The 11,095-nt window shown below is 56.6% G+C and overlaps 3 protein-coding genes across 7 annotated transcripts; 1 reads left to right on the forward strand and 2 right to left on the reverse strand.

Moving 5' to 3' along the window:
- Window positions 1-47: 47 nt before the first annotated feature.
- LOC144476841 (sodium-coupled monocarboxylate transporter 2) lies at window positions 48-3,070 on the reverse strand. 3 transcript variants are annotated; one of them, XM_078194128.1, is made up of 12 exons: window positions 2,719-3,070; window positions 2,500-2,659; window positions 2,311-2,376; window positions 2,152-2,238; window positions 1,887-2,041; window positions 1,611-1,751; window positions 1,423-1,531; window positions 1,195-1,304; window positions 937-1,120; window positions 683-769; window positions 435-616; window positions 48-353 (listed from the first exon to the last, which is right to left on the reverse strand). In XM_078194128.1, exons 1-12 carry the CDS (start codon window positions 2,916-2,918, stop codon window positions 50-52), a joined length of 1,785 nt encoding a protein of 594 aa, XP_078050254.1. In that variant the 5' UTR covers window positions 2,919-3,070; the 3' UTR covers window positions 48-49. The 3 variants fall into 3 exon arrangements, with proteins under 3 accessions (XP_078050254.1, XP_078050253.1, XP_078050256.1); XM_078194127.1 differs by having other exon boundaries at window positions 2,119-2,238; XM_078194130.1 differs by lacking the exon at window positions 2,152-2,238.
- A 191-nt stretch (window positions 3,071-3,261) lies between these two features.
- LOC144477123 (metabotropic glutamate receptor 6) lies at window positions 3,262-7,316 on the forward strand. Of its 2 annotated transcripts, XM_078194598.1 has the most exons (11): window positions 3,262-3,979; window positions 4,053-4,212; window positions 4,291-4,427; window positions 4,504-4,652; window positions 4,736-4,932; window positions 4,999-5,529; window positions 5,599-5,721; window positions 5,787-6,104; window positions 6,187-6,469; window positions 6,530-6,729; window positions 6,801-7,315. In XM_078194598.1, exons 1-11 carry the CDS (start codon window positions 3,806-3,808, stop codon window positions 7,181-7,183), a joined length of 2,655 nt encoding a protein of 884 aa, XP_078050724.1. In that variant the 5' UTR covers window positions 3,262-3,805; the 3' UTR covers window positions 7,184-7,315. The 2 variants fall into 2 exon arrangements, with proteins under 2 accessions (XP_078050724.1, XP_078050723.1); XM_078194597.1 differs by having other exon boundaries at window positions 4,999-5,721; window positions 6,801-7,316.
- LOC144477130 (uncharacterized) lies at window positions 7,253-10,837 on the reverse strand. 2 transcript variants are annotated; one of them, XM_078194618.1, is made up of 5 exons: window positions 10,567-10,821; window positions 9,222-9,532; window positions 8,724-8,768; window positions 8,463-8,617; window positions 7,253-8,383 (listed from the first exon to the last, which is right to left on the reverse strand). In XM_078194618.1, the coding sequence occupies exons 2-5, from the start codon at window positions 9,436-9,438 to the stop codon at window positions 7,919-7,921; spliced, it is 882 nt and encodes a 293-aa protein (XP_078050744.1). In that variant the 5' UTR covers window positions 9,439-9,532; window positions 10,567-10,821; the 3' UTR covers window positions 7,253-7,918. The 2 variants fall into 2 exon arrangements, with proteins under 2 accessions (XP_078050744.1, XP_078050745.1); XM_078194619.1 differs by lacking the exon at window positions 8,724-8,768 and having other exon boundaries at window positions 10,567-10,837.
- Window positions 10,838-11,095: the final 258 nt, after the last annotated feature.

The following is an 11,095-nucleotide window of genomic DNA, read 5'->3' on the forward strand; positions in this document are numbered from 1 at the left end:
TATATTATTGCGTCTGTTGATCTTCCACGACTGACCGCAGATCGGCAAGCTACGGCGGATTTCGCGTGTCCCGGAAGACGGCTGGATTCCTTACTGGTTCCTCGACGCCATCCATTTCAACCTTTCCGAGTTCCATCGAAACCTTGTCAAAAGCGCGGATCCGTTGGGTACTCGCGTCCACTTTGGACCGCAAGAAACGACGTACCGCCGGCGTATATAATTTCTCGTCCCCTGGTTTGCATCGGTTCGACCCGGTGATCCACGAGACAAGCAAACCAATCGAAATCGCTATCAGAAATCCGACCCACGTGTACCAAAGGTAGGACATTCTGTAGAGGAGAAACGGTTGTTCCCTGGAACCGGAAAAATCGAAATGAAAAGACAACGGTGTCTGATGGCTTCGGTTATTCGGGGACGATCGTATTGTCACGCACCTGCTCACGATATCGGCGATCGTCGTCAAATTGCCAACACGGTTCTTGATCGATTCCGGGCATCCCTCGATCGACACAGGCTTCGCAGGAAACACGATCTCTCCGGTGGAAACGGCCGCTTGGGTGCCGAGTGAGATCCAGGCGACCAGAGCCAAGCCCACAAGACCACCGACCATCGCGCCCTGTCGCGAGCCAACCGGTAATCAGAAACAGACGGAAAAAGAAAAGAATCCATCGGTTTTGCTTACCGCGGAGTTGGCGCTCGGAAAGAACATGCCCAGAGTGAACATTCCGAGCAACGGTCCCGCGGTGATACTCGACAAGCTCTTGCCGGCCTGCGAAACGTTAAAAAGCAATCGAGGGCACCGTGCTCGAAATATTAGTCTATTCAATACGTTTATACAAGTAGAACGTAGGAAATAGAATATCGCTGATTAGACTGACGGATCGAAATGGCGTGGCCGGAGGAGGGGAAGATATCGGAAAAGACGAGAAACTTCACCTGAATCAGACCACCGAGTTTCTCGACGAGAAACACCAGAGCCATGCAAACGATACCGATCACGATCACCGTGGCTTTCATCGTTCGGCTGGCAGCCGTGTCCGAGATGGGCCCTCGCAGCCACGGTTTTATCATGTCCTCGAATATCACTCCGGACATGGAGTTCAAGCCAGTGGACATGGTGCTGCAACGAAACGTGGACGCTGACTCCATCATTGACTGCCGATAGGCCGAAGCGAGAAGCCTCTTAGAGCTTACCTGAGGGCTGCGCTAAACACGCAGGCGACGAACAGGCCCGGCAGTCCGGGAATCGAGGTGGATAATTCCATCACGTAGAAAGGTAACAGCTGATCCGATTTACCTATTTGCTGGAACGAATCGCGTTGAATGGCGCGAGCAAAACAAGCTGAAGAACAAGGTGGTAAAAAGAAGCAGGCGACGGAGAAAAAACGGTAGGAGACGCGAGCGGTGGTACCGCGATGTTACCTTGGTTTTCACTGGATCGCAATCGTGAAATGCTGCAAACACGACCAGACCGGTGTAGCAACACAAAGAGACGATGATTATTATGCCAATCGCCATTATCGTGATCGTTCTAAAGAATATGGAAGTCAGGCGAAATTATAATAAATTAACGAGAGCGTCGAACCGCCCGAAGAGACGTTTTCGCTTACGCGTTTGCCATTTTCAGGTTCGGCATCGCCAAGCATCGCTGCACCATCGCCTGGTTTACCGAACAGCTCGCCAACCAGTTCAAGTAGTTGCCAACGACCACGGACCAGAAGGTGTGCCGCGTCGTTGGATCCAGATCCATGCTGGGGGTCGGAAGAATCGAGTAGTTCAGACAACCGGAAGCGCAAACAGAAAGGCAAATTCGCGGCCGCGAAGGTTTCTAGCTTCTTTTCGTAGGTTTTTCCCACGTTTTTAGAGTTTCCAGCGTTGTTTCTTACTTGAAAAATTCGATTCTATCCGTGTCGCGGTTTCTCTGCCAGACAACATCGAACCCGCCTACTCGGTGTGTACCGTAAACCGCAACGATGATCACACCTCCGAACATCACGATGGTCTGAATAGCGTCTGTCCATACGACAGCTTTCAGGCCTCCCTGGAACACGCGGTTCCGCCATTACGCGGATTGAACGGCGGTTCGATTAGCGGATCCGCGACTCGCCTCCTTCTTACCAGGGTCGTATAAAATATGCAAACTACACAGACCAGCAGGGCGACCGCGTGCAAATTTATGCCCGACACTTGATTGAACGCCAGCGCGGGAACGTATATCACCAGTGGGATGTACAGTAGCTACGACGACAATCCGTCCTTGAATTTGGATGTACGCGCTGCTTGCAAGCTCGCGTCGCTGCCACTACTCACCATTTTGATCAGAAATATCACGCAACCCATTAGGCGGACGGCGTCGTTGAATCTCAGCTTCAAATACTGAAACCCCGGTTTGCGCAAGTTCAGTACCGATTCTCTATTTACCTAATTGCCTATCGCTTGTCGCAGGTCGACGATGCCGATGCCTCGAGATCTCGAAGCTGAGCATGCAACGAGTACTACCTCGTAGGAAGAAGTAATCCCGAGACCGTAGAACACCGGCAGATAGACAAAGGCCATCGTCAGGGATACGAACGAGTCCGAGATCACGCCGCACCAGAATTGCGTGCCGAACACGTACATCTCGGCAGGCAGCCCGAGGATCGATATCCCTGATATGTAACTGAAAATCGGACGATACGGAATTTATTCCGACTGCGGTTCGCGATTCCCGATTCCTACCTGGCTATCAGAGACATGCTTATGGGGAAGATGGACATGTTTTGCCCGCCCACCAGGTACTCGCGAACCGCGTCCGCGTTTTTTCTCGATTTGTACGCGTAATAGACTCCGACGATAGCGGAAATTCCCAGCATACCCGCGAACACCGCGGAATCGATCAGGTCAAACGATTTCCGAGCTGCATCGTCGCCGTCGGCCATGTTCGCGGCCACGATCTTTCGTTCGCGTTCCAATCGTTTCGACGCTCGAAGATGATGCACTTTGACCGGATCGATTCGCGCGAGAGTAAAACGACACAGGACGGTGGTTCTCGCGCGCGCGCGACACTACGTCTTCTCGTCGATAGGATCCTGAGTCGCGAAACCGTATGCGACCCGGACGTTTGCACGAGCCTCTCTTGGGGAGCCGATTGAATAATTGCAGATTCTGTACTTAGCGTTCCCACTCCGCTTCCTCCATTTTACCTCCGTCGATCGTCTCTCTCTCTCCTCTCGATCCATGACGTCTTCGTTCTCTCTTCGACCCCTACGTTATCGCGTCGGTTGCGTGTCCGTCGCCCGTCCATCGTCCATCCGTCGCCGCTCGTAATTCTCGAACGGGTTCCTTCGACAAGAATTCGATCGGAATCCGAGAAGCGGCTCGTAGCAGCGTCGCGGCTCAGAAAAGCGTTAGATCGTGAAAACACGAGAGGCTGAAAGCTCGAAATCGCCGCGTGGCATGTACGGACAGAGGGTGACAGGACAAACGTCGACCGCTTAGCGGAATTGCTCTTTCCGTGCCCCTGTTTGCTCGCGGCCGATTCGTTTACCTTCTCTCCCTGTACACGTCCGGTTCTCGGGTTGGTTTCCTCCCACGGAATGCTACTTTCTGTGATCGATTTCCTTTGCACGCGGTTCGGCAGGAAAAACGGAAACAACCACTCCCGGTTTGTTTCGGCGGTGGTCGGACATCGTGCAACCTCGTCGCATCCTCGCCTCGAAGACCGACGAGACGCGTCGCGCCCTTCCATTCGTGGTGGTCGCGAGGACCGGGTCGTTTCACGGTACATGCACGGTGCGGGAACTCGCGAGCGCAACGGAATAGAACGATGGTCGGAGTACTGAGGATCGCGCTTCTTTCCTCGTTGCTGTCGAGTCTCGAGCGTCAAGCGAACGTCGAGGGCAGCGTGGCCTACGCGAACATCACCGGACACATTATCTTGGGCGGCCTGTTCCCCGTTCACCGAAGAGGCAGCGGAGGCAACAGTTGCGGCGAGATCCAGGTGAGATGAAGCTGCCGCGCGCGACCTGCTCCATACCGTTCGCGTTCCATCGTTCAATTTCCTTTGGTTTCAGATCGAGGACGGAGTTCAACCTCTGGAGGCCATGCTGTACACCGTTGAACGCATCAACGAGAATCCGGCGATTCTTCCAGGCATACGATTAGGTGCGCTGGCCTTCGACACGTGCGACAACCCGAGCTACGCGCTGGAACAGGCGTTCTACTTTGTGAAAGGTAGATTCTTTTCGACCAAGCCCCCGAAAAGAAACCGATTTTCGATCAATCGTTTCGCGACTACGTTTTCTCCTATAGGTTCGATCGCTCGCGGCAGTCGGCACGGGGAAGAAGAGTTCCGATGCGAGGATCGAAGTGCTCCGAGGTTCATGGACGGAGGATTCGACGACGTGATCGCGGTGCTCGGGGCGCAGTCGAGTTCGGTCACCATCCAGGTGAGCTTTTTTGTTCGCGAGACCAGACGACCCGCGCTCCGTGTACCCGTACGATCGAGATTCATTGGATTCGCAGGTCGCGTCGGTGCTGACGCTCTTCTCGATCCCGCAAATCTCGTACATGGCCACGTCGCCGTTCTTGAGCAGCAAAGAAAGATTCCCGCAGTTCTTCCGGACGGTACCGAGCGACGTGAACCAAGCCCGCGCCATGCTCGAGATACTTCGGTGAGTGTGTACGGCTTCCTACGGAGTCCTTGGATTCCTCGATTCGTAACCGAAAACTAACGAGAACGTTCCTTTTCCGACAGACGGTTCGAGTGGTCGTACGCGTCGATCGTTTACTCGGACTCGGAGTACGGCGATCACGGATACGAGACGCTGATCTCCCTGGCGAACGAGTACTCGATCTGCTTCACCGCTCCGCACAGGATCAAAGAGGACCGATTCACGGATCAAGATTACGACGAAGTGGTTCACAGCATCGTCGAGAAAACCGACGTCCGAGGTAAATCGATCGCGGACCGTTTGCTACCCGGTTCGATGTCCGTTATTCGCTATCGACCGTTTCCAGTGGTGGTGCTGTTCGCGGAAAAATCGGCGACTCTGCGCGTGTTGGAGGCGGCGAGTCGAATGGGTCTACATTCGAAGTTCGTTTGGTTGGGCAGCGACTCGTGGCCGGATCGGATCGACGAAGAACGGAAGAGTAGCGTGTTCGAGATGGAGGGAGCGCTCGCCGTGCAGCCCCTCTACGCCCCGCTCTCGGGCTTCGACGAATATTTCACGGCCCTGACGCTTCGGCACGAGAAACAGAATCCTTGGTTCCGCGAATTCTGGTACAAGTATCACGGATGCGGCTACTCGAGCGAGGAACTCAGGTCCGAGGAGGGGTGCGCGGACCCGAATCTCCGAATCGATCGATCCAACGGATACAAGCAACGACGCTTCCTGCATTTCGTTCGAGACGCGGTCTACGCGGTCGCATACGCTCTGCGCGACGCGCAGACGGACAACTGTGGCTCAGGATACTACGGCATATGCGAACGAATGCGATCCATGGACGGAGAAACGTTCTCTCGTTATCTGTCCAACGTTTCGTTCGCGGGTAAGTCCATCGATATGGAAATCGAAAGCGACGTCGATATCAAAATTTTAAACGTTTCCCTTTCCGCAGACGAGTCGGGCTATGGATTCGAATTCGTGAACCAAGTGGACGGGCCGCCGAGATACTCGATTCTGAACTTTCGACGAACCACGAACGGCTCCTACCGATGGACGATCGTAGGGAATTACACGCGTATGTCTTTTGCCGTGAACACCGCGTTTACCGTTTTCGTTTCTATCTTCGTTCCGTTTCCACAGCGAACGAACAAGGCCGGGCGGAGCTTCGGTTGGATCGCGAGAAGATGAAGTTCCGAGGGGAGACGGACTTCCCGGCGTCCTCCTGTTCGAGACCGTGCGGCTCCGACCGGATCATGGTGCGAGCGAAGGAGGACCCGTGCTGCTGGAGGTGCCAGAGCTGCGGCCTCTACCGATATCGGGTCGACGAGCACAGGTGCGAGGACTGCGCGCGGGGAACCCGGCCCACGGAAAACGGCACCGGCTGCGAGCCGATTCCCGAGCAGTTCGTCGACCACTCGAACCCGTGGGCGATCGCCGCCATGGCGGTTGCCGTTCTCGGTAAGCCTCGACGCACCTTCTCCCCGATCCCTCCCGCGCGCGCGCCTCCTCCACGCGTTCGTACCTCTTCTCGTGTCCGCAGGCATATCGTTGACCGGTTTCGTTTTCTCGGTGTTCTGGTGGTATCGCGAGACACCGATGATCAAAGCCTCCGGCCGCGAGTTGTCGTTCCTGCTGCTGGTCGGCGCGCTCGCCAGTTTCTCGATCACGTTCGCGATCGTGGCCAAGCCGAGCACCGCCAGCTGCGCCGTCGTCCGCTTCGGCATCGGATTTTGCTACACGCTCTGCTACGCCGCGCTGGTGACCAAGATCAATAGGATCCACCGGATATTCAACGATCCCGGTCCGAGCCCGCGAAAGCGACGGTAGGAGAGCAACGAGGTCGTTTGGTCGCACAGACGATTTCACTCGCGTTTCCATCGCAGGTTCACCAGTCCGAGGTCGCAGCTGACGATCGCGGGCATCCTGACGCTCGCGGAGGTTGCCTTCGACGCGGCCTGGCTGCTGAGGGAACCGCCGTCGGTGACCAACTCGTACCCCAGCAGGGAAGCGAACGTCAGAATCTGCCGCGGCTCCGAAGACGGATCGTACGTGATCGGTTTGGCGTATCCGTTCGTACTGACGGGTAAGTCTGGTTCGCGATTGGTCGAACCGCGGCGACTTGATTCTAATACGGCGAAATTGCTCGCGTTTCAGTGGCGTCCACGTTCTACGCGATCAAGACCAGAAAGTGCCCGGAGGGATTCAACGAGACTCGGCTGATCGGGTTCGCGAACTACGCGACGATCGTCCTGTGGCTCGCGTTCGTGCCCCTCTACCTGGCCTCGGTCAGCAACGTGGTCAGAGCGATCACGTTGGCGCTCTCGTTGTCGCTGAACGGCCTGGTGCAGTTGCTCTGTCTCTTTCTGCCGAAAGTTTACGTGGTGCTGATCAAGCCGGAGAAGAACACGAGGGAGCTGGTGATGTCGAGATCGCCGCACGCCGGATCGTCGAATCCGACGGTGACGATACCGCTCGAGACTCCCTCTCGGTCGCCATCGATCGCGACGCGATCCGCCCGTTCCGAGCCCCATCCTTAGAGACTCGGATCGGCTCCGCGCCAAGGGAAAAGAGGATCGCTCACGGTAACAGAGATCTTTGCAGACAGGTGTGCGCGGGTTCGTATATTTCCAGATTTTCATATTTCTAGATTTCTAACAGAACTGTTTCCACACGCAGCCGACAACAGACGCAACAGAATCTTTAGACAACGACTTAAAACGAACAAACACCCGCAGATGGTTAACGCCTACGATAAGAAGAAAACGCGCGAATCCTTTCAAGAACTGGACGAGTTCTCGAGGTCGTCGCATCGAGGAATTCGCTCTTGGAAGACGTCGACTCTCCGTACGACGACGAAAAGAATCGAAAACGATCGATAGAAACCGGTGCAAAATCGGTGAAACGAAGCTTATCCTAAGGTCGGCGAGGTTCGCGCGAGACGGATCGTGGGACGCGCAGAATTTCGAAAGACGAGCGAGATTTATTGAGCGTTGAGCAGTCGAGTTGAGCCAGGAGCTGCGCGTTCCGCGTCGCCTTGAAGGATCGACGTCCGATCCGTGCCCGCGCCGACCCGAGCCGACCTATGCGAAGCGTGTCACTTCGCTCCGAAGGCCTTTCATTTTCATGGACGGAACAATTGATAAGGACTCAAAAGACGCGGCGATGCTAAGCGCGCTTCGCCGCGCCATCCACCGCTCGATCACTCGCACTTACGCTATCCGTAGGCTGTTTAGAGTCTACGCGCTATGTACAATTCCGTATAGGATTTAAAGTCAAAACGAACTTTCGCGATCTCTCCGAACTTGGACGGACACTGGACTGGGAGTCATGGCAGGATTGTCGTAGGCGTAGTCCAGGGTGGTGTCCTCGCTCGGATGTCTTCCGGACAGAGACAGGGTCGTCGTGGTCGTGTTCGGCGTGCCGTTGTCGGCCGCTGCGGGGCTTCCCGCTGCCTCGTTCGCCCGTCCCTGTCCCTGTCCCCCCTGGCCCTGCCCGCTCCGAATTCCAGCCTGATTTTCCATTCGGCTGCCGCTGCGATTCTCGATCCGGTTCTCGATCCGATTCTCAATGCGATTCTCGATCCCGATCGTGGCCCCCGGATCTCGGGACGGCGCCACGGTCGCGCTGATCGTCGGCATCACGAGTTTAGGACCGGTTCGCCTGTAGCCTGCCGCCTCCGCGTCGTCCGTGGTCTTGTTGTTGTTCTCGTGATTGTTGCTCTTGTTCACCGGAGTTTTCTGAAACACGTCGGCACACCGGACGGTCAAAGAGAGAGTAATTCGAGCTTGGGTTCACGGTCGCTCCGACCGGACTCACCTTTCGCCATTTTCCGGAAAACAGTCGGCGCGAAGCACCTCCGATGGTTTTCCATCGGACAAACCTGCTCGCGAGCAGGCACGCCACCGCCACCAGGGAGATGAAGGCTACCACGATCGCCGCCGTCGAATAGTCCCGCTGCCTGGCCACTTCACCTGTCGGTCGGGAGGAACGTTGCTTATTATTTGCCGACGCCGACGCGTCGACGAATCGAGTTCGAACGCGCGAATACTTGCCATCGGCTACGCTGGCTCTACTTACTTCGTAGATCTTCGTATTGGCGCTCCACGCGCGTCAGCAGGTACACTGCAATAGAAATCGTCGAATGTTTCTAGGCGGTCGGATGCGGAGAAATGGTCGGCTAGCTGGCGAGTACTCGACCGCGGCTTTCTCCGTGTGACGGGACGCGAACGGGAAAGCAGGAGACCGTGTGGAAGGAAAAGAGGCAGAGAAACGGGCAGTTGGGTTAGGCAGGTAGGCACAGGTAGGCAGGGGGCAGGCAGGCGCAGGAATGAGTCATCGAGCGCGTTCGCGTGTGCCGCGCGCCTTGTGCTTTGTGGCGTGTGGGAAGTCGACGGAGGGACGGTGGTCAGGTGTAAAGTCAACGGACTCGGGCCTACCTTCTGCGCGGATGCATGCTTTTCCTACAGAGGTTGGCCTACTGGCTACGTTCGCTTTCTTTCTTTCTTTCGATCGATCTTGAAACACGGATAGGACACGCGAGGCGCGTTCGAGCTTGAGTTACTCCCGAGCTGTTACCTCGACAATAAGCGTTGCACTCCTTCTCCAGGTAGTTGTCCTCGTCGCAGATATTGGAGCACGGTGTGCACAGGTTGTTGTGCTTGTTGCAGTATTCGGTGACGGGGCAGACGTCGCCGCAGTTTTCCCTTCGCGTGTTCATTCCCTCGGCCGTCGGACCCGCGAAACCCGCGATTCCCGCGAGCAAAAGCCCCGCGGCGAGAGTCTCGACGCTCATGTCGTCTCGCCGAGCGACGTGGTCCTATTCTCGCCTCGCCTCTCAACGTAGATCCACCGAAACGTGTTCGTGGCGAACCATGCTTGTCCTGAAACTATCGCGGGATCGGCTCGCCTTAGAAAATGGTGCTCGGCTTTGCCAAGGATACGCGCGAGAAAGGGAGAAGCGAGAAAAGACGCGCGCGAACGAGACGGAGCATCCGATCGGAGAGCCGGTCGAAGAAAGACGCTGCGCGTGAGTCACCGGGCGGTATCGCGCTTCGAACTAGTCTCGAACGATCCTTGTGCGCCGCCTGTTCGGAAAACGTTTCGCCTCGAATCAAGTACCGCTAGCGAGTGCAGCACTGAGTCGCGTCGCGTTACGATCGCTCGCGTCTCGTATCTTCGATCCGTTCCTCTATCGGAAATACCGATGCGTCGCTACGTGGCGCGACTCGACAGGTAGCTACGTCGCCGTCCCTTCGCGGCCTCTCCGCCCATCGGCTATTCTTTCGATCTCGTGCTTCGGACCTCTCCCCGATTTCGTTGGACATTGGCGTCGCGATGCTGGGAATGTTCTCGTAAAAAAATGTGTGCGGAATCAGAGGGAACAACAGAAAATACAGTCGTACCTGGCACCTTGCGGTACCAGATCGACGCGCGGACGTGGATCGTCGTCGCAAGGACGCGCGTCTCGAGACTCGAGACGAAGCGTCCGTGGAAGGAGCCGCGCGCGACGCGACGCCTCGAACGCGAACGTAGCGAGTCGAGGAACGGTTTTACTACGGAGAGATCGGATCGTGGCTGGTAGCGGTCGATCGGGGACAGGAATGCCGTCCGACCGGTTTCGCCTTTGCGAGCCGCGTGCGATCACCGCGTACCGACACTAGCAGCGCCTACGTCTTCTACGAATTCTAGGTAGCCTGGAGCAGCGACGAGTCGCGAATATTTGCGACAACTTGAACGCCTGGACGGAACGATCGCTTCGCGATGGCGGAATCGGTTTCGCCATCGTTTCGTCTTCGACCCCAAAGATCGTACGCGCCTGCGTCCGCGAGCACGCGCGCGACCGATTCTCGGCGGTCCACTTCCGTTCCAACGATTCCGCGACCGAACTCGGAGCACGTCTCGATCGCGCGCGTTCTCTTACTTGGTTATCGGTTGGTCCGAGATCGGCAAACTCGATCGGGTCGTCCGACGAGCACCGTCGGCCGTTCGCATATCGTCGACGGTCCCGGAAAGGAAAACGCGTCGCCTCCTCGAGCGTTCGCGGTAAACTGTCGATCGCGGGCAGAGACGAGAGCCGAGAGCCCTGCGAGCTACCAGGCTACCACCTTGCTTCCTGCCACTACCGCCTGCAGCGCACCTGAATACAAATCCCACCTCGGCATCTCGCCGCTGCTCCGCCTCTACGTCTCTCCATCACTCGTCGTTCCAGCACCAACACCGATGCCGACACCAGCCGAGTCAAGTTCCCCTCTGCCTCCCACTAACCCCACCCCGACGTCCAAACCGTCTCCCTGGCGATTGTTACCTGTTCGTCGGCCGCTGCCTAGCTCGACTCGACTAGGCTCGTATCGAATCGTCTTCAAAGTCGAGGCGACTTACCTGTTGCGACGAACGAGGCGAGAGAGGGTTGCTCGCCCAACGCCGGCGCGTTTACGGTGTTCGCTCGAAAT

The sequence above is a fragment of the Augochlora pura genome, chromosome 11, assembly GCF_028453695.1.
Source record: "Augochlora pura isolate Apur16 chromosome 11, APUR_v2.2.1, whole genome shotgun sequence".
Taxonomy (NCBI): Eukaryota; Metazoa; Arthropoda; class Insecta; order Hymenoptera; family Halictidae; genus Augochlora; species Augochlora pura.